Source organism: Pseudopodoces humilis, chromosome 3 (assembly GCF_049639895.1).
Source record: "Pseudopodoces humilis isolate 2021_Gansu_Grassland_sample_001 chromosome 3, ASM4963989v1, whole genome shotgun sequence".
NCBI lineage: Eukaryota > Metazoa > Chordata > Aves > Passeriformes > Paridae > Pseudopodoces > Pseudopodoces humilis.
The window spans coordinates 61,531,377-61,557,580 of record NC_142202.1 but is presented as its reverse complement, the minus strand read 5'-3'; the positions used below and the strand labels follow the sequence as shown (position 1 = coordinate 61,557,580).

At 41.8% G+C, this 26,204-nt stretch overlaps 1 protein-coding gene across 1 annotated transcript in view; it reads left to right on the top strand.

Moving 5' to 3' along the window:
* Nucleotides 1-25,553, top strand: part of RSPO3 (R-spondin 3) — a 58,691-nt gene extending 33,138 nt beyond the window's left edge. Inside the window, exons 3-5 of the mRNA XM_005518339.3 lie at nt 195-341; nt 2,716-2,913; nt 24,508-25,553. Coding sequence (XP_005518396.1) covers nt 195-341; nt 2,716-2,913; nt 24,508-24,701 — 539 coding nt within the window. The 3' untranslated portion in view covers nt 24,702-25,553. The remainder of the gene's footprint in view (nt 1-194; nt 342-2,715; nt 2,914-24,507) is intronic.
* The last annotated feature ends 651 nt before the right edge of the window (nt 25,554-26,204 follow it).

Sequence of the window (26,204 nt, the reverse complement as noted above, 5' to 3'; positions counted from 1 at the left end):
TAAATTCTCACCCATGCCAGGATCACTTGTGGCTGGTCTCACCCTGTGTACTGGCTAGGAAGAAGACCTAACATAATTTGCTTCCTTTGAGGATTGTCTGATATTAGAATTGTGTGATTCTGGTATACTTGAGAGAGCCCATGGCAGTTCATGGCAAAGAGCAACAACGCTGTTGTTTACTGTTTGCATTTCAGAATGTAAAGCTGACTGTGATACCTGCTTCACCAGAAACTTCTGCACAAAATGTAAAAGTGGGTTTTACTTATACAGTGGAAAGTGCCTTGAAAAGTGCCCTGATGGGCTGGAAGCCAACAACCACACAATGGAGTGCACCAGCATCGGTGAGTCTGGTCCCCATGTCCTGCCTCATTTTCTCACAGGGGATGTGGGATCTAAGGAAGGCATGATCAGTTACAGCACCAGGGAAGTGCAACTTAAAATGAAAATATTCTTCATAACAAGATGCATTCCCCAGCACAAAAAAAAACTCAAGGTATTTCCCAAGTCTGCCACTTCACAAGAGGCAGAAGCTTCTTTGTGTCCCACAAACACAGCCTTGATATTAAGGTCAATTCTGGCAGAGGAAGGACAGCCTGTTTGGTCTGCCCTGAGGTAGCAAGACATACATCTCTTGCTTGGTTATAGTGTTATGCAGAACCACTAACATCAAAATTTCAAAATCCCTGAGTCAAATCCCACATGTAATTTAAAAAAGATTAAAATACTAATGGCTTTACTTTAGCTCCCTTGTACTACCTGAGCCTTCAAAGCATGCATGCAACATCATTTTGAAGCTTACCTTTTCAAAGCTCAAGGCTAGAAACTAATATATTAAGGGAACATGCTCCCAAAAAACCTCCAATCTCCAAAATGGTATATGTGCATAATCACCTGACTTCAGAAAATGAGGATTAAAGTAAAATACAAGATAGGGTGTCACTGACACTGAAGAAGTGAGACTGACATCATTGTGACTCACTGGCTGTGGAGAAAAGACCTGCTTTTGTATCTTCAGCCTCTGACTCAAAAGCTCCAATTATTCACATAAGGGCAATTTTGGAGGTCACCACACCTAACTGTCTGCTGCATCCCTCTGCCATGCCTCCAAACGAAAGACGAACAAGTGATATATTTGCCTGTGAACAGCTGCAGCATCCTCCACCACAGGCACACTGAAGCTGTGGCAGAGTTCAGCTTATTTTAGTACTTTGGCTGTGAATTGTGGTGGCTGAGGGCTGTAAGCTGCAGTGCAAGTGGTAACCTCTTCAGCCACCAGCAACCAGGGAGCACTTAGGCACAGTCTGGCTGTGATGGAAATCCTCCCCACAATACCATGCACATAGCTCTCTCTGGCATTGAGTGTTTTGGAGGGGAAGTAATGCAGGAATAAAAATAATGTGCAGTAGTTTGGCATTTTCCTTCTCAAATAGGAAAGTGGTGATGGTGTAGTTCAGGTGGCAGTGTAGGCTTTTATGGTTTTATTTTCAAGAAAAGACTTTTGTCTTTGAAAGAAATTCAAGGGATCATTTTTGTTTCTTGATGGCCCTTTCCAACTGCTTTAGACTCAGCTGCTGTAACAAGGAGCCAGTCTCAGATAGGAAAAGCCATTTAAAGCTATGGAGTAAAAACAGAACCTTTTTGTGCACATGAAGGCAAATTATTTTAACAGAAGAGCTCCAGTGTAACATGAAAAAAATGACCCACATGACAATGGACCCACATGACACAGCCACCAGAGGAAGGTTCAGAGATTGCCTGAAGTCTGTTATATTTCTAGGTTTCAGAAAATTCAGAAGTAAATTCTGGATCTAGAAAGTCTTGGCTTACTAATTCCTCCTTATAGAGGAATCTTTCCTTCCTCAGTGGTGACTTATAATCTTAAGCAAGCAGTTGGACTTAAAGCAAATATATATATTTACTATCTTTTTTCAAGAGAAAGATAGTGAGATTGCGTAAGAGGATAGCTATCAAAAGCACATTGTTAGCCTTCCAAGGTCACTCCCATTTTTTGTTTACACTCTTTGGACAAGTGTAAAACGACATACCTTCTGACTTCCAATCAGTACAAGATGTACAATCACATCACACTGGTTTAGAAAGGGTTAAATGGGGTTTTCTGCCCCATTCTGAAAAGCTTGAAACCTCACACTGACCCAAATTCTCTTCTACTTTGCCCGTTTCCAGCTTGTGTATGCTACAGATGATGGCTCTTTAGATGGCTGAAGACACTTGACTTCTAATGTATCATCTCTTGATATGAGTTGGTCCTTTATAACTATCAATTTCCAAATTTCCACCTTTGAGACAAGCTGCAGCAGCTTTACCCAATGACTTCGCTCACCTTTCACACAGGCATGACCAAAGTTTATTGCACCAAAGCTAAAAGGATTCACACCTCCATCAAACCAAAACAAAGTCAGAACAAACCCCAGTAACTGATTTCATTGAGAGCTGTTGTACTGTTGCTGCCTTGTTTCAGGAATGAATTACAAAACAGCTAGTAGAAAACAGTGACTGACATAATTACTTGACATTGTTTTGTGTTGTATATCCTTAACAGTCCAATTTCTGTCAATTCATTGCTGCAACTCACTACTGATTAATTCCATTAGTTTTGCCACCCTTTGGCTGATGCAGAATGAAAATAATGTACCATATGTATTCTGAATACAAAAATATATTGGTCAGGCTCAGTTTGTTCTATGTTTATTGCAGTGCACTGTGAAACTAGTGAGTGGAGTCCATGGAGCCCTTGCATGAAGAAAGGAAAAACTTGTGGTTTCAAAAGAGGAAATGAAGTAAGGGTCAGAGAGATCATACAGCATCCGTCAGCAAGGGGAAATCCTTGCCCAGCTACAACCGAGAGCAGAAAATGTATTGTACAAAGAAAGAGATGTCAGAAGGAAGGAAAAGGTACCAAGTTATCATCCTCATAATATGAGATTGATATTGTGTTTGTTTAATAATTCACACCTGAATTCTTAGACCTCCATTTGAGATTGATATTGTGTTTGTTTAATAATTCACACCTGAATTCTTAGACCTCCATTTCAGACTTCACCAAAGCTGCCATTGATGTGGTATTTTTTGGCCTGGAAAGAATTGTGCCTTTGCCTGCAGTAAATAAAATCCTAACACTGCTAAAAAATGTGCTTTGTGTGATCTAGAGAGGACAGGGTGGGCAGGAAGGGAAGGCACTTTGTCTCTCAATTCTGTCTGCTGAGAGTTGCCAAGATGAAAAGTTGCATTGTAGTACTCAGAACAAAAAGATCCATTATAAAACGTTGTGGTGGGTGCTGTCTGTTTGGTATCAGGCAGCCAAGTTTCATACTTCAGCAGAGAGATTCCTCCAAACCAATTCCTATTCCATGCTTCCCAACAAGTAAGATTTTAACTCTTGTAAATGCAGAACTGTGGTCTCTCACCCAGCCTGAACTCTTTCTACCAGCTCTGGCTGAACAACACAGCTTCATCCTGCCATCTGCATCTGGGTCGTCAAGTCCCAGCATGGGAGAAAGACCACAGAGTTGCATGGCAGACAAGAGAAACTCCACTTGTTTTCACCCAAGAAGCAAAACTTCCAGCAAAACTGACCCTCCATGCAGAGCAGCTTATTGGACCTACTCCCCAGCATGGCAATGAGGGAATGGCATCACACGTTAAGACTGGGAGATGCTTAAGTAGTCTATGAAATAATAATTTACACAAATTCCACCCAGCAAATACTGTTGTTTGTTTATTCACCTCTTCTTGCAGAGGCGAAGTTACTTTATCTGTCCTCAGTGAAGTTACTCTGGTTGACACAGGAGGAACTATGGAATATTTCCTTTTCTCCATTCCTCCAATTCTCTCTGTCCCTCCCATTTCCTCATCTCATCTATTTCTCCCTCTCCTCCCACCCATTTGAGGGTGAGTGGAAGGGTGGAGCAGCTGCCCCTCCATGTGAACATCTGTGAGGCAGCAGTAGCTGCTGGTACCAAGTAATAGCCCCCTGTTAAATGATGGCCAGGGTTGCTGCAGGTGACTTATGGAAATGCTCTTGCGGCTTGGATATTGTAACCCCTTTTGAGGGTTCATTCTCTGGGGAATGAGAAGGGCAATAATGTTATTAGAGTACAAATGAGGGTCATGAAGATGGTGAAGCACCTTAAGGGGAAGCTGTATGAGAAGCAGCTGAGGTCACTTGATCTGTTCAGCCCGGAGGAGATTGAGGGGAGTCCTCATTGCTGTCTACAACTTCCTTGTAAAGGGAAGAGGAGGGGCAGACCCTGATTTCGTCATGCTGACCAGCAACAGGACCAAAGGGAATGCCCTGAAGCTGTGTCGGGGGGGGTTAGGCTGGGGATCAGGAAAAAGTTCTTCACCCAGAGGGTGATTGGACATTGGAAGAGGCTCCCCAGAGAAGTGGACACAACACCAAGCCTGACAGAGTTCAAGAAGCATTTGGACAATGCTCTCAAGCACATGGTGTGACTATTGGGGTGTCCTGCTCAAGGCCAGGAGTTGGACTTGGTGATCCTTGAGTCCCTTCCAACTCAGCATATTCTCTGATTCTGTGATTCTATGGTTAAAAGGAGGATCTTATGGACCAGATAGCTATGGGTGACTCCTCCTCACCCAAGAACTGGGTAGATCTACTGATCTGTATGACACAGGAGTTACCCCCTCCTCCTTGTGTCAGGCAGTGTCCCGAGGAGGTAGGGAGGTGTACCTCTGTCAAGGTCGCAGTCAAGACAACCTATTTACAGATTCCCTTTAGAAATCCTACAGATTTCCACGTTCAAAATGTCTGTGCTTGCTTATGTTCCTACACAGTGGCACAACTTGAAACAGCCTCTCATTAGCCCACTGTAACTGGGGAAAGAGTTCATTTTTTTTTCTGCCAAAGCCTAATCTTTATAGGCCTGAAAAAATCTAGGACTGAACTGTAATTGTGGACTATGAAACTGGGTTTTTTTGAGGCGATGATATTGCGTGTTTGCTTATAGCAATTTGGCAAACATTTCAGACTGGACAAGACATTTCTCTTTGAGAAATGCCTGCTGTTCCTGTGTAATAAGAACTTTAGAAGAAACTACTCACGTATTTTGCTATCCATTCTTATTTTATGGGATTTGAGCCAAACCATACTTGAAAAATACTGTGCACCACAAGAATTTGTTCACAATCATGAATCTTTTTCTTTTCTTCTTTTTTGCAGTATGCATAAAGGTGGGCTTTTTTCCTTCTTTTAAGCAAGCCACAGTCTATATTCTAGCCTGTTTTATGCTCAGTAGATAATTACTTTAAAAGAAGAACCTGTGTTCCCACTCTGTCTGTGCCCTTGGGATTTGTATGCCTGTGTCCAAGAGACATTTTTTTTTTTTTTTCCTGACATTCACCTTCTCAGTATTCAGAGAAGTCCTTTCCATTCACATTCATTGTTTCAGAGAGGTGAACTTACTTAATTTTTTTTGGTAAAGAAAGATAATTCTTAATAAAATTGACGAATATTGCATATGAAACATCAGGTTAAAAGAGCTTCAAGGGATGAATTATGGTGACAAGCTAGGAAGGTAAAGATTAAGCTGTAAGTTTTCCTTCCACTCTAACTGAAATGGGGAAACAAAGCTTTCCAACTTCATCTCCAGGCAACATATCTTCCCTACTGCTACTGTCCCTTATTACACAAAAAGAAACTTCTATTCCCCTTTGAACAATAGAATAATTGCCCAAGAAAGCAAGCCAGGCTCTGTTCTTAAGGCTAGCTGTGCCCTGCCAGTGAGTGCAGAAGGAGGTGACAACAGAAACACTTGAAAGGAAAGGGAAAGTCAGTAAGTTTGTATTTACTGTTGGGAAATATTGAAAAGGTTCTTTTGCATTGTACAACTCCCTGTGGCCACTCAGGCATTGCTTTAGAGTTGAACTTCCATGGCACTGGCTTTTGAAGTGTTGCAGCAGACCTGGCAGTGACCAGCAGTGCTGCTAATCTTTTCTCCATGACCATGAAGAGAGGGTCAGCTCGGTCACTCTCAGCCATTTCCATGTTGGATAGATGTCTGTGGCTGAGGGATTTAGGGCAAAGACCACATGATGACGGGGTGTGCTCGTCACAGATGCCTCAATGACTTTGCTCGAGACGTTGAGGTCAGCGACAGGATGTTACTCAGTGAAGGCACTGCTATCGCACAGCAGCAAGGACATGTCTCTGGAACTACACAAAACGAGATAAAGCAGATGAAGAGGGCTTTTTTTCTTTGTTTGTTTCCATCTGATGGTGTGTCATTGAATCTGATGAGATGTCTTGCAACCCCTTTTTTGCCCTCACTAGCTATGCAGTGATGTTCTACTATGAGAAGATGCTAATATTTTCAGAATGGATGCAAACAAATGTGAATGAGGATACAAGTAGCTTAATTAGCATAAAAGGTTCTTTTTGCTTATTTTAGCACTAAATTAGTTGATGCCAGTGTGATCTGACATGGTAATTCTCATGTGTTTTACATACAGGCTCCTTTTGTATTTCAGTCCCATCCAAACCTCATTGTAATTTATTTCATCATTCTCCTCTTTTAATCCCATGATGGTGTGTTCTTTTTAGTTTGCATGGCTACATGATAATAAGTTCCAGTTTTTTCTTCTTCCTTTCTTTCCCTCACACTCTTTGTTTTGTTCACCTGGTGTAGTGTACTGTAACTTTTACCTTCCCACACTTAATACGTTCTTCGCTCCTACCCTTCAGTGACAGATAAAAACTGAGACACATGTTTCCTGTAGCCTTGTCTGTCAATGGCAAATAGAAGTACTGGAAAAGCAAAACTTTCAGAGCTCCTCAAACACTGCAAACTATCCATCAATATTATTTCTTTGCCGTAGTAAATGTGCTCTGGCCTAACACAGGTCCCTTTGGACTGCTGTCTGCAAATGTATGAGACTGACTTTTACTGGACGAAAGACAAATATTCTGAAATTCCAATATTCTGCATACAAAAGTATTTGTGGGGAAAGAATTGCATGTTTTCATGACTAATTCTGCCAAGAAGAGAATATTCACCATATGCCTTTCTGTTGAGTCCCAACTAAACCTCTCTAGAGATCAGATAATTTCAAGTATTTTCAGAGAATCTGTTTTGATCAGTTTGAGGAGAATAAAAGCACTCGCCAAAATTAGTATCAGTTATGAACAAGGAAGATACCTTAGAAATCTGGGTATTATGCAAGCCAATAGGTAGATGGCATTGGTTACACAGCTGCATTATTATAAGCAAATAAATACATTCCAATTGTTTCTTGTTCTTATATTGAATTTTTGCATGCTGGTGGTGTCTAGATGTTCAGAGGACAGAAGCAATATTAATTTAACCGTGTCCCATTCTGTGCAAATAGAGACCAAAGAAAGTTCCTGTTCCTGACAGGCAAGATTTCAACCATTAGACATAAAGATATGGGAGGGTGAATATAGAATAGTATGTTTCCTTTTCACTGTGGAATGGAGCAATTGTCACCTTGTACAGTCTGAAAGCAGGATACTGTTATGAGAGGGAGAGGGATAATTTTAGTCAAAACTCAAAAGACTACAACCACCTGGAGGTGAGGTAGCTTGTCAGTCAATGGTTTAAACTCTAGGGAGGATAGAGATACTGTGCTATGGTTTTAGTTTACAGCAGGAATAAAAGAGAAAAAATGCCTTTGAGATGAGGACCTGAATTCTAGATTCAGACTGGTGAGCAGAAGGGAGCTAAGGGAACAGAATTTGTTGCTAAGGAGTTTTAATGAGGAAGTGTATAAATTTTGGGTAAATAAATTAAAATAATAACTTCTATACTGTATGGCATACACATGAATATAAAACTGACCATATATATATATAAGGTTCCATTAAATAGCCTAGAGAACTGATACTCAGCTCGTTTCTGTTGTTTCTTTGCACTCATTCTTTCACCTCTTTTATGTCCACATAATGCTTCCAAACATATTAATCAGATCATGTCTGAAGAAATCTTCAACTGGCTGTGGTGTGAGGAGGGACTCCAAGCAGAACAAGTGTATTTCAGGGGAACCACAGGTCAGCCACAGTAAAACAAAAATTGGATTTGAAAAATACTTATGCCCAATACTAATTTTACCTAGTCTTGGCAAAATCAGGTGAGAGCAGCATTTTGTTGTGTTGATAAATGTGTAGTAATGGCCGTACCTTTTCTTGTTCAGAAGAATAGTCTGTCCCTGTACACTCCATACTCCAAAGATAAAAATCTCTTCCCAAGGCAATGGAGGCCCCCACCACTTCAGTAATTCCTCAGAGCACTATTTTTGAACAAATATTTTTCTGACTGAAAAAAAAAATAATTGGATGACAATTCTAGATATTTCTGGTATTGACTACTATTACTTAATCACATTTAATTCCTAAGCATGGCTATGTGGGAAAGTAAGATATTGCTACCACAGCCCATTCCACAAGTCACATCCTCTCTCTCATATATAGCTCAGTGTCATTTAAAACAAGAGGGCTGGAGCCTGTGAGCTGGGGAGACATCCCAGTACACAGTTTGCTCGTGTAACTGTGAGAGATGGGGTGTCCTGTGTGAAGGTCACTTGTGTGGTTATGGTTAATGACCTTACTCCATGGCAGGTCACAGGACTTCTGAAACCTCAAAATGAACACAAAGCTAATTACTGCATCCCTGTGTTTACATATTGCATATGCCAATGGGTCCTAACTCTGGCCTTTGCGAGCCTGAGTTACTATAATTGAGGAATCTGTCTTCTGAAGAGTTTGGTTGTTTATTTTCCGTTTGTTGCTGCCAAGAGGGCTTCTCATTTCCTTTCCTTGCAAGGGTTTTGACTCTTTAACTTTAACACATTTTCAGCCTCCAATAGTAGGGCTGCTGACACTGGGAATCCACTAGCTGCAAGAGGAAGGGAAGTTGCATCCTGGGGATACCCCAAGTGAGGCAAAGCATGGTCAGCACCCAGCTGCCAGTGCCACGGGCTGGCAAACATGGGCACAGCTTAGAGAAGAGATCTGGGTGAACAGGCTTCAGAGGGAAAAATAAGGCCAAAATGAGTCAAAATTATTTGTGAATCCAAAATAGCTAATAGAAGAGGATGTACTGACTGGTAATCAAGGGCTGAAAAGGCTGGAAAAAGCTATTTTTGACATTGTAGCATTTTCAAGATTTGATCACAGGCAGTTTTGAAAGTTTTAATGAGTTATTACCTGCAAATGGAGACATTAAAATCTGAACTAATGACTGGTAATGTTTCATTTTACTACAAGTTATTTTGTTTGTGCTACTGTGAACATTAAATTCTCATCAAACCTCCCAGTTCTGACAGACACATATGAACCACTTGAGCAGGTAGTACATCCATGCTGTGTGCCTCTGTACATATGGTACTGCACATGAATGCACACCCTCTGTACATGTGCTCCATGCCAAGGTTGTGATCTCTGAATAATATGCACCTTGATGAACAGTCAGGTGAAAATGGTTGTGCCCTCAGATATCAAAATTAGTTTAAGCCCTGCAGGGTGCTGGGCTGACACTCTGTGTCTCTCTGCTCCTTGGAAGATGTTCTCCTTTCCTGCTGCTAGCTCCTCTCTTGCCACCTTCTGTCTCCTCCCTGACCGGGGGAGCCTGGGAGTGGTGGGGAGGTAATGGTGCCCTGAGGTTCTCTGGAGCATGCCATAAAAAGTGTGCTGGGCATGCTGATGATAAAAAACATCAACCTCATATTAACAGAAATAGTGTCAAAGCTAAGACAGAAGTATGTGGTCAATTGTTCTTGTAAGGGAAGTGAATCAGAAAAAAAGCTGACTGCATTCTTTTATTAAAATGTGAACAATGTGAGAACTGTCCTCCTCAGATCACTAAACCAAATAAGGGATAGAAATCAGCTCTTTTTCTCTTCCGATCTTCCCTTTTGGTGCCTCCTTGTGCTCCAGAATTGGCTAGCTGACTATATTTTAGATGTCTCAGCTTTGTAGGAAAAGCCGAAGGGAATACAAGCCCCTTAAGAACCATTCTTCCTCTCCCTTCCAAAGTATCCATCAAGTACTCATTCAGCACTAAATTTCCAGCACCTGCCTAAACTCTTCCCTCTTGAATAAAAATGTTCTGGATTGAAAGCCCCAGAAAGTGAAATCCACATCTGTGTCTATTCTGTGAAAGGAAAGGCAGATGTCTGCTCCTTCCCAAAAAGTCCAGGTCCACCTTCTGGCTCGCCACCAAACCAACTGAGGCTCTTCCCTCCATAGCAGATATGAGTGGGGAAGAGGGCAGGTCAAACAAAGTCCTTGAACAAACTCCCAGTTATGTTATGCAGACATGCAGGAGTCTGCCTACTCTGATCTTGCTCCCTGGCACAGCTGGGAAACAACAGTGGCACAACTTATTCATGGCACCTCCACCTTCAGCGACTTCCCATTGTTCAGGAAGCTGCGACTACTCTCCCCTCAGTGCCGCAGGGCAGAGACCATGTGCAAAAGAGCATCGTGTGTCCTTCTCTCCTGCACCTCATCCCTTCCTTCCTCTGCCAGAGCACCCCCACATACCTGTCTTTCTCCCGACGCTGGCCTTCTCTCACGACTCACAGTTAATGCTTCTAAAGTCCTTCCCCTAACTCCTAGTGATGTAAGGAACTCTTTCCAAGGAAGGGACACATTTGTCACTGCTGGAAGAGGAAATGAGGCTCTTCTAGGGTGTGTGCCACAGTGGGATACAACTTCTTTGTGTTGATGCTTCAGCAGACCCCACATCAAGCTGTTTTCTCACTTTTGGACAATACTGCTACAAAGCAAATGTGATGGGACGTGGCTGCTGGGAGCAGAGCCCACCTGGCTCTCACCACCTGGGGACCTAAACCCCTCACTATTTTGACCTGAGTGTCCTGGAAAGAGGAACAAGTGAAAGAGAGAAGTTTGATAGAGCATCTATCAAATTTAGTCCAAGAATGCAAAACATTTGGGGTATGTGCACTACAGAGTAAATCAGGCTGTGGATCTTTCAAGTCTAATGGCGACACATCCAGCACTGTTTAATCAGCTGAATCCTGAGCTATGGAACACTTCCATGTATAGCAATGCTGTTATAACACTGCAGTCATGGGCAGCATGGCACTCATTCATTATTGTGTTACAGCTGCCCTTATTTTAAAGGGCCTGATCCAAGACCCACTGAATTCCCATTGACTTCAGAGTATTGTGGATCTAACCATAAAGCAGGGATTTTCAGCATTCCTTTGTAACAAAGTGAAAACAAAGGAGTACTTTTTTGGCTGCTGTTTCTCCTCATCTCTCTGGATATTTGCCTGTTCTTCCCCACCCAGGCAGCTCTGTTTGTTTTTCCCCACCCAGGTCTCTGCATCTCCAGTCTCATTGTCTCTTCTCAGCTCACTCTCCCTGCCAGCTCTGACACCTGATGTAGCTTTAGGTCTGCTTCGGCTGCCACCTCCCAGCTCTCTTTCACCTTCATAACTCTGGAAAGGGTATGAAGTTGAGTTATGAAGTTAAGCACTTGCTGCCATAACCTTGTGTTATAAAGGTCCAAGGAAGCTTCAGAACATTCCCAATGAGATGATAACATCCAGTGTTATTCTCAGAGATCGTAAAGATCGGGGGATAGGTTGTGGTAACCTCTATGGAAGATTTTTAAGGCAGTTAGACAATCATCAGAGCCAGCCTAAGTGTAGTAGCTCAGATTCACAGACTAGTAAGGGACTAGATAATTATTTGATAAGCATTTATAAAATCACTACAAAATTTACACAAAACTTTTTCTTGCTTATTTCCTTCTGCAAAGCTCCCACAAAAAGACAGCATACTGCCGATTTACAGGGCACAAATCCAAGCATCCTTGTCTGCTGACATCTGTATACAGCCTCCTGCTGTCATTTGCCAAGCTCAGACTTTTATTTAGGTTTGAGTCAAAGAACTGAAATCAACTTTTCATTCTCTTTGTCCAGTTTAGTAATTTGCATTGCAGAGATATCTGTTCATGTTTCTCTTTGCATTCACTAGCTTTGAATAATTGTTACAGGAAGAGTACAGGGATGTATTTTCTTGCTACTTTACTAGAGATGTAAGGTAATGACTCTGCCAATGAAAATGTGTCTATTTTAAGAGCAGATGTAGATACGGTCCATGAGGGGCATATTGTTGTATGATTTGTCCTGAAAAAAAAAAATAAAATAAGGACAGATGCAAACAAATATTATTTTTCAGTAATTTTTGGTTGAAGCAATTTTGCAATGACAAAAAATTATTGGAAGAAAAACCCCAACATTCTTCATTTAAAAATGTGGTGGTCATATAAGATTCAGAAAAAGCATTTTCTAAATTTTCTATTTTTAGTTCCTTGAAATTCAAAATGGTAGCAAAAGAATTAACTAGTGTTCCATGAGTGAAACGTATACAGCTGATATTAAGGTCAGAATTTGACAATTAACTGTGGGGATTTTCTATTGTTGTTTTGTTTTATGAGCAAAATGACCCAGTAATGAAATTTCTCAATTCTAATCTAATCCTCCCCAATATCTACAGCAAACAGTAGCTCCAGTGTAAAGATTTACAGCTCCAGTTATGTCTCTGCTTTGTTCTTGAGCGTGTATTTACTTCTGCCCATTTGCTTTCTGAAATTCTCTCTCATTTGTCATCTGACAAACTCCGTTTAAAAGGAAAACAGGCTTCAGACATGAAACACAGCTACATTCCTGAAACATGAGATGAACAACCTTTAATTCATGCAACCTTTCATTTACAGTAATGCTTAATGGATGGGCTGGTTTCATTATGGACAATGCCTCTCCCTGTCATTAGCCTGCAGAAAGGTCTAAAACTCTTAAGCATTTAAAGGAGCTCCATTTCAGGCTCTGTATTCCCTCATCCCCTCCCTCCCCCACTCCCCATCACCCCTTGTGACTGCCCTTTTTCTAAGTGCATAATCTAAACGCTGTGCTCTGCAAATTGCACTTATTGCTGTCTTCGAGCTTCGAAGAACCCTTCTGAACACTTTTTATACAAACCCTAACAAGGTCAAAGCTGGAAAAATCTCAGCTGGTGGACTTGGATCCCATGAGCTAGTGACCATTTATAATTAATATTAATGAATGGCAGATGACAGATGTTTATTGCCTAAGCAGAAATGTGCATTGCTAAATCAGAAGGATTTATTTTAAATCCAGAGGAATTGACTTTATTTCTTGTATGGATGTGGGGTGGTGGTGGGGAATGCCAGTGGGTGATCCAGCCTCTACTACCTTTAAGCATGAGCATGGAAACAATAATTCTATAAAAAAGGATCCTGAGCTCTCTATTTCAAGTACGACATTTGGTCCTCCAAAACATTAATTGAAGTAAGGAAGACTCTCTGCACACTTCAGCAGCTCTGATTTGCAACAGTAGTGGGTTTTATCCATAGAGTCTTAAGCACCAAAATTAAGGAACTCTTATCTCTGTTTCACACTTGCGGAACCTGAGGAAGTCATATAAAGGTGGTATTATAAAGAAAAAGTCTTTATCACTGAGACAAACTATTGCATTCCCAGACACAGTATATTTTTTGTTGCTGGATTTTTTTTTCCACAGTGGTCTTAAATTAAACTAAAGCCATGATGCATAAATCTCCCAAGTTTAAATGTGACAGAATGGAAGATGTAACATGGAGTCTCGTCTCTGTGAATACCTGTGAATACTTAAGGCTGATGGAATCTCTGATTTCTATCTGAAAGAAACTCTTTCACAGCACATAAATTAACTTCCTGGACATAGAGACATCTTGGGTAACTTTTTCAAAAGGACATGAACAATTTTAACTAGCTTTTTAGAGTTTCTGGTTGAGGTTGGAGTAAGGGTCTTATTTGTTCTGAATCCGTTGGACAAAGCATCCTGCTCCTTTATAGTATCTTGCTACAGTATGTGTGCACCTCTGTATTACACCTCTGTAAACTGTTTCTGAGTATGCCATTCCAGTTCCTTGCAAAATATTATTTGGTTTAGTGGCTACAGGGTTGGTCTCAGGTCTTATAAAAGAATGTCAAAGGAGCTACTAACAAAAGCAGGTGATGATCAAATCTGCTGAAAAAGTGAGCAGTTTCTGCTTTTGGCTAAAACGGAAGTTCTTGGAGCAGGCAAGGAAATGATTAGTTACTTAGTTTGAAAGAGAAGCATAAACATACTTGGTGACTAGTGTAGAGTGAGCTTCTTAACCTGGAGGCAGGAGGCAGCTGGGGACAGAGGTTGCTGATCCCCACAGTCCAAACTTCTCCCAGAGAGGCCAGAGAGGATCCTGACTTGTTGCAGTACATCGCTGTACTGAAAATATCACAGGAGTGGTATTTTCCTGAACTTTTGCATCAGGTTCCTTAAAACCGTTTTTGCATTCCAACAGTCCAGCTCCTGTAACCAACCCTGCTGTGTGGGCTGCACACACACCGCAGGAACACCTAGGGGTGTTACCTTTTACCAGCACTGCTGTAACACTCCTAAGGCACCAGCCAAGCAGAAAAATAAAACATGCAAGTTGTGTCAAATGGCCACTGTGCACTGTTGGCAGGATCTGTGTGAGTCCTGGTGGAGGTGGATCAGGGTTGCAGACCTTCCTTAGCACTTGAGGGTGCTCTGCCATGAGAGGCTGTGTTCTCATCTCAGTGGGGGCTGCACCTCCTCCAGCCTTTGGACCACGCGGTCTCGCCGACATCCATCTCAAGAGCACGGCAGTCAGTTTGTGAAGTATCCTAAGTGAAGTGGGCTCCAGTGATGCACTGTCACATGGCAAAATCATTCTTCACATTCCACTTCCAGCTACTCATAAAGCTGGCTGCTCACTTCAGTGTGCAAAGCTGTATTACTACAAAAAGCTCTAAATGCACAGTTCATCCTCAGAGGGATTTCAAAAGAATAAACTTATCACATTCTTGGGGAAGAAAAAAAAATAAAAGAAGGCAAGACAGCCTGGATAAAATTCACATGGACAATTTCTATCTGTGATTCATGTTAAATTGAAGACTTACGGGCGATGTTAAAATATTTGCATTCCTTTTGTGCATATCCACTATGACCCTGCTTAGAAACATTTTTTTAATATTTTATAAGCGTTGATATTCTTAAGAAGTGGAAAATACCAGATTACCAAAGTCATCATATTTCCCAGAAACTTGCTGATTTCAATGAAGTCCCAGTCAAAAGTAGGCAGGTTTTTGAAACAACCTTGCCCTTGTGTGAAGTTTCTGCCTAGTAGCCTTCCAGCTTGTCCATTGGCAACCCTCCCAGCAGGCTGACAAAGACTCAGCAGCCTGAAAACCTGAGATCCCTTTGGCAACTTGGTCCAAGATTCCCAAGCTTCCTTGGGCTTAATCCTAAATCCTTTTGGCATATAAATTCTCTGAGCCTTTTTAAGAGGCAGCCCAAGAGTCTTGGTGATCCCAATGTCCTTTTCCATAAGCGTCCCTCTACCTGGTAAACTGCCAGTTATTCTGTCAACAGGTGAGAAAATCCTTCAGAAACACATGGAGATGGCCAAATTTAAATCTCATGTCACCATTTTAGAGAGGGGACTTTTGAAGTCTCTGAGCCTTATGAAATTTAGAAGCCTGACCTGTCATTTCAATCACTTTGAAAATGTATTTGGAAATATTGGCACTACTCGGAGAGGGGAGGATCAATGCTTTGGCCAGGTGAAATAGTACACACACACAACAGTACACACAAAACAGAAAGACAGTCAATTTTCAACACCTTGATTTGAAAAGTGTCCTTGAAAGCAAATTCTCCTTCAATTACACCAAACACCAACTTTGGTGACCTCCATGTGTTTGAGCAAGTACAACACAGAGGTCAGAATTGGGTCTCTGGTGAATTTAGGTAATAACATCCTGCTTCTGTGCTGATGGTTTTGCTGAGAGGATCCATCAGGAGCTGCTGTCCCCCTGTATGTCATCTGCTGCTGACAGGCTGATCCAGCTGGCCTGGGGTGCACAGGGACTCCTGTCTACCTGTCAGCACAGGTGTCACCCCAGGCAGAAGTGCAAACAAACGATGCTCAGAGTGGAGAGGACAAGTGACCCGTGCTGAGAGGGGCCAGAGGTGCATCCTGTTGGCTCCTCATCTTCCTTTACCTTCCTGGAATATCAGAAAACATAAGAAAATGTAAGGAGGGGACTCCAGGGGGAGGGTATAGGTGCACCTATACCAGCAAATGAAATGGTGGAAGATGCGCAGGCTCTCTGGTCCTGGTGTGTAGTACCAGGGTAGGAACTGCTGGCCTGATCCAAGTGTTGGAGTTAGCACTTGTAAAATGCCTCCAGGATCTGAACTCAACCACCAGCATAGCCCAGCTCTCAGCCATGGTCAACAATGGAAAAAGGCATTCCTCGGGATGCACCCAGACATTGGGGTCACATGAGTATCATGAGAATCACCAGGTTACATTGAGGCAATCAGTTTAAGTAAAGCCAAGGAAAACATCTTTTCTCACTTATCCCTCCCTTCAGAGCGCACCGAGCACAAATTTGAGTAGTGAAGAAACAAGTTTCTTTGGGGGTTTTCTCCATTTTACTGTTGTACTAGAAAGAGTTGAAATGTCTGCTGAGGCACTAGCATCTGTCTCTTATCATGTATAACTTTTCTTGATTATTTCTAGAGCGGCAGACTAAACATGCAGCTCTGACATAATGCAGCATCACATTTTTATTTCTGGTTTGTTCAAAAGCCTGCACCAGCTGAAATAAGTCTCTTAAAAGGACTATATTTATGACCTCAATCCAAGGTAATGGGAGGGCTTGGATTATTGGTGACGAAAAGGAAAACAAGCTATTAGAGACTTCTCCCAATATCCTGATGCTCTGACAGGGGAAAGGTTTTTGGTACCAATCACTATTATTCCCAATATTTGTACTGGTTCTCCTAGTCTTAAAAGAGGCCTATCAAGTGGATTTGGACACTAATGGACCTCTTTTCCTCTTTCAGGAGAGCTGTAAAAGCCCAGTCCCATTCACAAGTCACCATTAAAAGTCTCAAAGGAAGAAAACACCAATTTCCTAAATAACAGTATGGTTTATGTCCGGTCCTAAGGAATGGGGAATGATTTTCTGGTCTGCTAAATTGCCATTACTTTCCTGTCTTTGAAAGCTTGTGTTCAGGTTTTATAAGTTGCGGGTTCTTATAAGATGAAAACCGTTATGTAATTTCAAAATTGGTGTTAGCACATTAGTCCTGATTAAAACAAGGCTGCTAACAAATTCCCTTAGTCCCAACTGACAAGCATTAAGGGAATAAATCCCCACAAGAGCTTGTTTGAAGAGGCAGCAATAAATGTCTCCACAAACAGCAAACAGAACTCATTACAGGAATCCTCCTTCTCTGGCTGCTTCTTTATTTAACTGGAAGATATTCTATTTTCAGGCACTGGCAATACCTTTTCTATGGCACAGGAAAGGCACATCCAACCAGTTTCTATTGCAAGATGTCATCACAAGCCAGGGACTTTCCATAAGCCTTGCTTATGAGCTCATGAGTGTAGAAGTGTCATTTCCCAGCCATCCACAGAAGAAATTATATCTCCTGACTTCCCATACACCTAACAGGATACAACTTTCTCCTTATCTCCCACAGCAGTGAAAAACCCGACATCTCCTGTCTTGGCGTAACTAATCTGGTCAGCCTCCTCCCGTTCCTCTCTGCCTGCTTTATGCAAACGGCTGTGGTGCAGGCCCGAGCTATTTCTGTATTTGGAAACAACATTCTCATTCCCGCTAATGTGCCTCTTTCACCACTGTTCTTGCAAGGACAAGCTAGCACACTCAATATAAATAAGAACATTTTTCAAGTGAATGCAATCTAGTAGTCCAGATCCTATTTTCAGAGGCAAATGAACCTTAAGGATCCTCATACAAAGACATCTAAAGTCTACATCTAGAGAAGTATCTCCACTCTTAAGAGGAGATAGGATAGGAGTTAGTCATCAAATCCCATAATATAGTTGCTTAAACATAAGTAACAATAGCTTTTAAGGTATAGTATCGTCATAGAATCACATGATGGTTTGGATTAGAACGGGCCTTAAAGATCATCTAATTCCAACCCCCTGCCATGGGCAGGGGCACCTTCCACTAGACCAAGATTTTGAAGCTCTATCCAACCTGGTCTTGAACATTTCCAGGAATGGGGCAGCTTCTCTGGGCAACCTGTTGTAGAATTTCTTCCTAAAATCTAATATAAACCTACTGTATTTCATTTTAATTACATCATTCTTTGTCCTGTCACTACCTGCCTTTGTCAAAAGCCCCTTCCCATTTTTCTTGTAGTCTCCCTTCAGGTACTGTAAGGCCACAACTAGGTCACACCAAAGCCATCTCTTTCGCAGGATGAGCAATCAATTCTCTCAGTCTTTCCTCATAGGAGAGGGGCTCCATCCCTCTAATCATCCTGGCGTCCCTCCTATGGACTTACTCTAAAAAGTCAGTGTCCTTCCTGTGCCTGGGACCCCTGAGATGGATGCAGTGTTCCAGGTGGGGTCATACAGGAGAGGAGGAGCAGAATCCCCTCCCTTGCCCTACTGGCCATGTTGCTTTGGATGCAATCCAGGACACCATTGGCTTTCTGAGCTGCAGGAGCACATAGCTGGGTCATGTTCAGCCTCATCCATCAGCACCCCCAAGTCCTTCTCGGCAGGGCTTCTCTCCATCTGTTCACCCCCAGCCTGTACTGACACTGCGCGTTGTCCCGAGCCAGGTGCAGCACCTTGTACTTGGTCTTGTTAAACCTCATGAGATTCCCATGGGCCCACTTTTTGAGCTTGTCCAGGTATCTTGGATTATCTAAGATCACCACAAAGAACTATGGATATGACACATGCCTTAAGATCTGTATCCATCTGGACTGGTGTGGAAACCAGGTAGGCTACCATCACGCATCTCAACAGCAGGAGAACATAGGCTTAGCCAAGTTATTTGCTCCTTGAATGTCTTTGGACCTTAGCTCTATTAAAACTTTTACCTATATTTTCCTCAGCATTTGGAACATCTTCAGCAGTAAGGCAGGGCAGGAAATGCACTAAGTCACGTAGCATCTAGGTTGCTGTGAAGTTTTTGACCCTCACACTCTGGTTACTCAGAAATCTAGTGATTATAAAATAGGGCCACAACAGCTAAGGGAAAAAAAAAAAAAAAAAAGACTGCTGTGAAAAAAGTTATGCAGTTATGCTGTTTAAACTTCAAAAAGACATACCAGATGAATCAGCCACTTGTGGCTTGGGAATGAAAGGAGAAAGTCCATTGCATCACTGGGCAGCTGGAGGTTTGGAGGATTGTTATCTTGGCAAGTAGTGCGAGTACATGCTACAGGCTATGTTCCAGAAAAAAAAATGTGTCACTTCTCTTGAAAATGAGAATGATCTGCTCATTTGCATAATATGGCATGACTGTATTGTTGACAGAGCTAGAGAAAGGGAGTTCAGAGCCTGGGGCATGCTCCTCTTCCTGGTTTCTTTGCTCAGCATGGTTTCTTTGCGTCATGCTGTTGTCCAGGCCACATCATGAGGAAAGTGTGACAGACTTTTAGTTTAGGAGGACTAAAAATGCCTCTGAGAAGGGTGTGGACAGGTGGGAGGGAGAGCAATACAGTGTGGTAGCACTTACCCTTTAGGTTTTGGCCCTGTAACTCATGGGGCACAGAGGGACAGGGGCACTGGTACTGCAGCACCAGTGCTGACAGTGCTCCAGCAGCCAGGAAAGTGCCAAAAGGTCAGACAAGGCTGTGAGGGGTGTGAAAGAACACTGTGGCACATTACAGCAGTGGCTTGTGGTCTTTTATTGCAGCTCTTCAGCTTAACAGTGTAGTGGGGAGGGTTTGTGGTCCGTGGTGACAGTCACAATAGAAGCAGCAGGACCCTTCCAGAGGGGCGCCTGTTACATCAGTGCCTGCAATCCTGACAGGAGCAGTTCTACAACTCCTCTTGCTCCTTTTGCTTTCCCATGGTAAATGTCTTCATGGGAATGATGAAAGAAATACAATAATCAAATCTCTGATACCAGATTCTCATCCCTCTGGGTTTTCCATGAGGCCTACCCTGTAATACTTCCCCCTCCCCCCCCATCAAAGTGAAGCAGTTTGCACAACCAGATTTTATGTTTTCCTATGGTGCTTTGGGATTTTAGCACCCAAGCTCCCTGTAACAATTACAGCTGAATATAATAGGTGGGACTAAGTGACAATGCTTAAACCATAAGAAATTTGTCACCTGTGGTAGTTAACCCATGTCAGCCATGATTTTCCAAGTAACTGCCTGTCATATAGTACTTTTGAGTACCAAGGCCTCCCAAGTCATGGCCAATGCTTCCTTCCTCTAATCCATAAAATACAGCTATAGATCTAGTGGAAATACCACATCTGATGAGATAATGCAAAGGCTTCTCTGAAATACCCTGGCTTGTTTAAATAGATGTATTCAGACATGGACTGCATACAGACACAAGAATTTCTTTGACCTGGGGCTATAAAATATATTAACAAGAACTCAGCACCTTGAATCTGATTAGACATGTAATTATATTGTTATCCAAACTAATTTCATGTCTGCATTTAATTTGAACTACTGCACTTCTCAAAATTATAGCAAGTCTCTAGATTTTCATTAAAATAGGACTTAGCTATTATTAGCTATTATTATTACAGCAAGGCCTCTCCTGTGTACCAGAAATCTCACAGTGCCTGCAGATCAATTTTTCCAGTACAGTTTTCTGTACAAATCTTTAGTTCCAGCATAAAAGATATTTTAGCACCAATTAATTACTTTATTGCAATAGACATTGCAAGTATTATACGTGCAACAGTTGTAATATCTAATATCAGGGATGAATTAGATTCTCATGAATACTTCTCTGATATTATACACTCTCTTCATAAGCAAAACACTCTATTGGAAAATATTTTATCTCCTGTTTAAAAAGATTTATCTTGGTTTTTCTGGTTTTGGTTTTTTTTTTTTTTTTTTAATTTTGAAGGGTTGCTTTGAATCTATAAGAAGAAATAAAAGATAGAAACGTTAGTGCATCATAGTAAGAATTCCGTGAGCCATCGAGCAAGTTCACCCGCAGGCAAAATAAAGCAAAGGCAGCCGGTACAGCGGCAGGAAGGGCACGGGCGGCAATTCAGGACACTAGCGGAGGGGACGGAGAAGGGAACCCGCGGCTGCGGGAGCCGCCCCCGCCGGGCGCGGAACCGCGACGCCCCCGCGCGGGCGGCACCGGCACTGCAGCAGAGCCCCGGGAGCGGGCAGCCACGGGCACCGGGGGATACACGCACGTAGCCACGAACGCATAAAATGGCACAGGCCTCAGCCCGGGAGGACTTCCTAGCAAGCACATTCCTCGTAAATGAAATTGAAATTGCAGGAGAATATATTCCTCCGGGTCATGTTATCGCGTCGTTTACTTCTTTGCTGAGTTCCAGTTTTAATAATGGCCTTGCCTTGTCATCTTCTTCAAAGGCAAAGTAGGTCATAGAAATATAGAATGGTTTGGATTGGAAGGGCTCTTTAACGTCATCTACTTCCAGCACCCCTGTCGTGGGCAGGAACACCTTCCACAAGACCAGGTTGCTCCAAATCCCATCCAAACTGGCCACAAACACCTCCAGGGATGGGCCATCCACAGCTTCTCTAGACAGCTAGTTTCAGTGTCTCGCCACCCTCACAATGAAGAATTTCCTCCTAACATCTAATCTAAATCTCTTTTAGCTTAAAATGTCTCCCCCTTGTCCTATCACTATCTGTCCATATAAAAGAATGGTTCTTCATGTTTTTTATAAACTCTCTTAAAATACAGAAGGATCATCTCTTGTTCAGAGATGAACTTGTAAACATAATGGCCCGTGTAATTTTTTCACTTTTCATTTCACAGATAGCCAAATGCCCAAATTTCCAATGAATTTCCACACTACCCAGTTCAATGTGCTGCTATGAAGTGAGTTTCAGCCAGTAGAAGAAAGAAGAAAAAATATTCAGGAATAAATCTCAGGGAAAAAGAGAGAAGGGATATGAACAGGGAGGGCGATGTACACAAGAATGGGGCTCCAGCTATATCCCAATGCTAGCAGAGAACTGCTGGTAGAATCTTGGGTCTAAACTGAAACACAGATTGACTAGGAATAACATTACACTTTCATATAAAAATACCCATTTTTATAAATAGTGGTGAAAGGAACTAAAGAACCAGCAAAGATGACCATTCTATACTATATTGCTTTACCATAACACTATAGGTCTAGTGGGCAGATCTTTTCACAAATGGCAGCAGAATGGAGTTAAATCATACAAAATGGAATTAAATCATACAAAACTGCACAGAGGACTCCAAACTAGCTATCCTCAGAGTAGGAGAGAAATAGGACTCAGTTTTAAGTATTTTTCAGAGATTAGTTTTCTTTGTCATTTGTAAAGATATCAGTGTGATTAGAACAGAACCAGTAAAGCCGGGCCTAGATAAGTTTCTAGTTAGACAAAGATATCTTATTCTTAGTATATCCATACACATATAAATACATATATCCTGGTCCATGACTGAATGGGAAACCATTACATGTCATTCCAACATACTTAAATAACTGTGGCTGGGAAGTCACAGCTGAATGATTTTGGCTAATCACCAAGTGAGTAATGTCAAACACTGAATGTCTGGACAGTTTCCATTCAAATAACATTTCATCTTGGGCCAACAGTATTTACAAACCACTGGAATGAAATCCCATACTGTCATTTATCCATTAGTAAGAGACAGCATCACAGCTGGGTAAGATGCAGCCTTACTTCTGCATGGAGGTCTCCCAGTTTTCCCAGTGGTGGTACAGTTCTCCCAGTGGTGGTAGCTCTTTCTGAGCCTCCTGTGCCAGTTCTTCAGGTCTCTCCTGCTCATATCTATGCATCTTAGATGGCATTTACAAATTCAGAGGGGGATTCTGCAGGTATATGGGTGTATATTCAGATAATCTCTGACTGCTTCCCTGAAATTTAAGGAGTCATTTTACATTTAAAGTTTCAGAAACAATAAATGATAAAGGCAGATATTGGTCCCTACTTGACTTAATGTATGTCTCTAAACCTTCTCTTGCTCTCTGATCCCATGCAGTGGTGGTAAAAAATGGAGAAGCTGTAAAATATTCCCACAGAGCTACATAACAAGAAGAAGATCCAGTATATTCTCACATCTTCATCTTGCTCCTTGCTTTCTGCATTCTCTTCACCTCCTCTGAATCTCCCTTCCTTTATCTGACCTGCAACTCCTTGGATGGTTATCTGTTCTCTGAACAAATCCACTTCCCCTGCACCTATTCCCTCATTGTGACATACTCCCACAGAGCTCAGTGAGGCATCAAAAACCACTGTCTTTGTTTTTGAGTCAGGAATGGGAAAAATTGCCAAAATTTACCACCCTCAATGGCAAGAGCTACTGCCAGGTTTGCGTAACTCCCTCTACATCAGTGTAGGAAATTATCTCTGTTAAAATTTAAAAACAAAAAGTATTCTCTCTGTAACAAAGAAGGATAGATTACTTTCACTAGTATCATTATTAGGAAATTATAAAAGAGAGTTTAGCCAGATGTTTTTCAATACTTGTCCAGAAGTTTCTCCATGTAAGAAGGCATACGGGTCAGTATGACATTCTATCAGGAAAGTTTCCAGAGAGGTTGCCTTTGAAGATATCATTTGGATTCATCTAACTAGAGGTGAATTTCAGCTGCATAGATCAGTAGTTCCACACAGACAGAAAATCTAATCTGTTTTAGGCTAGTGTGTACTTACTAGTTCAAGCCAATGTCATTCCTGCACTTTGTAAAGTTTTAGTTTGTAAAGCCAGTAGAAGAAATAGAATCATAGAATCACAGAATCACAGAATCACAGAAATGTTTTGGTTGGAAGGGATCTTTGAAGATCATTTCTGCCATGGGTAGCGACATCTTTCACTACATCAGGTTGCTCAGAGCCCCATCCAGCCTGATCTTGAACAATTCCAGTGATGAGGTATCCACAGCTTTTGTGGGCAGACTGTTCCAGTGCCGCCCCACACTCAGCATAAAGAACTTCTTCCTCAGGTGCAAGCATAAATGCACTCTATTGTATCATCTCCACAGCCAATATACAAAGTTTTAATGTTCCTAGGGGACAGGATGCTTTATTGGAGAGGTCTGTAGCAGCAACAAATTCCTCAACATCTTACCTTATTTAAAGCAGTAAAGCAGTTGAATACCTAATTTTGAGACAATGGTCTAGAGTTTGGTTTGAGACACATTTTAGTCTGAAGACCATCACACACCTGTGCTGGAACAGACGCTTTGCCACGGGATTCATGTTGCAATACCAAGAATGCCCTGGGATGTGGGTGTGGTGATTGGACATTCCCAAATACTGATACTAGTGTTCAGCCCCTAATGGGATATGCTAATCCAGGGCTGGTTTCACAGGTTATGGAAAAGTGAGGGACTCAGAAATTGCAATAGTCTGAGCAAATCTTCTAATGTGCCATCATTTTTTTCAGGGAAAAAAAATAGGGAGGAGAAAAGAAAAAAATCCAACAAAGATGAAAGCAAGGAGACAAGACAGGAAAGCAAAGGGCGAGCAGCCCGAAGACAAAACCGAGAGCAGAGGGAAAACAACAACAAAACGCAGCCGAAGAAAAGGAAAGCCCCAAACAAAGAACAGGACCTGGCATCTGTTGACACTGCACATTAATGGCCCTCCATGATTGTTTAAGTCTTATGATGCTGCTATCTCTACCAGATCGCCCTGACAGGTGTTCCAACCATTCAGGCCGCAAATGGACAATGCTACCAGTTATTATTAAACTTTAAACAACATTCCAAATACTTCCTATATTCTCCAGGCAACCATAGTTTATTAAAGAGATTGACATGAGCCAAGGAAAAAAAAAATCTAAAGATGGGATACTTTAAAACTGTTATATTATATGCTTCCATCCATCTGTAAAAGGCAATTAAGAAATTTTGTATATATTAATAATAGGGTATAAAATATAGCAATATAATAATGAATGACATTCAGATGAACAATGTTCTTTTTCTTTGTAAAATATTTTTCAAGTTATTGTTTAAGTATGAGGCAAGAGATATGTCTAAATCAAAGACGAAAATTGTATCCCTTCATATATTGTACATAATTAAGAGAAGGAAGAAAACATTTCTGAAGAGCCAGTAGGAGCCCAAGGTTTTACAGCCTCTGGTGGAGCAGGATGGGATTGCCCTGTGTTTTCCCTGTCCATGCTCCAGACAAGGGTGAGAAACATCAGGAGAGAGCCAGCAGGGCTTCAGCTGCTGAGGGATAAGAAGCAGAAGCCATCTGCAGCTTTGAAGACTGAATCCCTGAAGCAGAAGGAAACTGAGCTGAGCTTGAACAACACTCTTATCTGTGGACAGCACAATGTTTTCTGGTCTAAACAGTGGTACCATGTGCTGTTTTATGCTTTTTATATCTATGTGTAACTTAAGTCTACATTTCAAATCTTCTGGTGAATGACAAATCGTATTTGTAGGAGACAACGTTGAGTTAATAAAAACCAGAAAAATAGATCATGTAAGTATGTGTTTTTAACAGTGGTGCCGTCACTTTTTCTGCTGGAGAAGGGAATCATTTCATAGCTTCACAGACAGAAGAGGACACTACTTGCACCCACACTGTGCACCTAGCAAAAAAGTATCCATGAAAATAAATTTACAGACATATACAAATTACAAACTTCTGCCCAATTTTACTTAAATTCCTATTCTGGTTCTTCTCTCTGACACAGCAGAAGTGAAAATCTCCTCTGCTCAGTGGGCAAACCAAATCCTGTGGTACCATTCTGGGTATGTTAGAGGCTAGAGCGGCCCATCAGTAAAACACAGGTTATGCTACACTGAGTTGCTGCTCAGAAATGGACTTACCCTTTACAGGAAGATGTTGGGGAACCAACATACCTCATGGTATGTGTTCTGTTGCCATGTTTTGCCCAATGACAGCTGTCATGGGGGTAGCAGCCCGCCCACTGTAAGCATGGACTAGAACAGGTGGCAGGAGTCAGTTCCCCTGCCTGTTCACGATTTCTGTTTCTCACAGTGAGATTGACCTTAAAAAAGACCCTTTCCAACACTGAAGCCTGTCTCTCAGGCTGAGGACACCTGAGTGACAAGCTTCAGTGACTTTCTAAGGAATTTCCTAATCATCCAGACAGCAATGTAG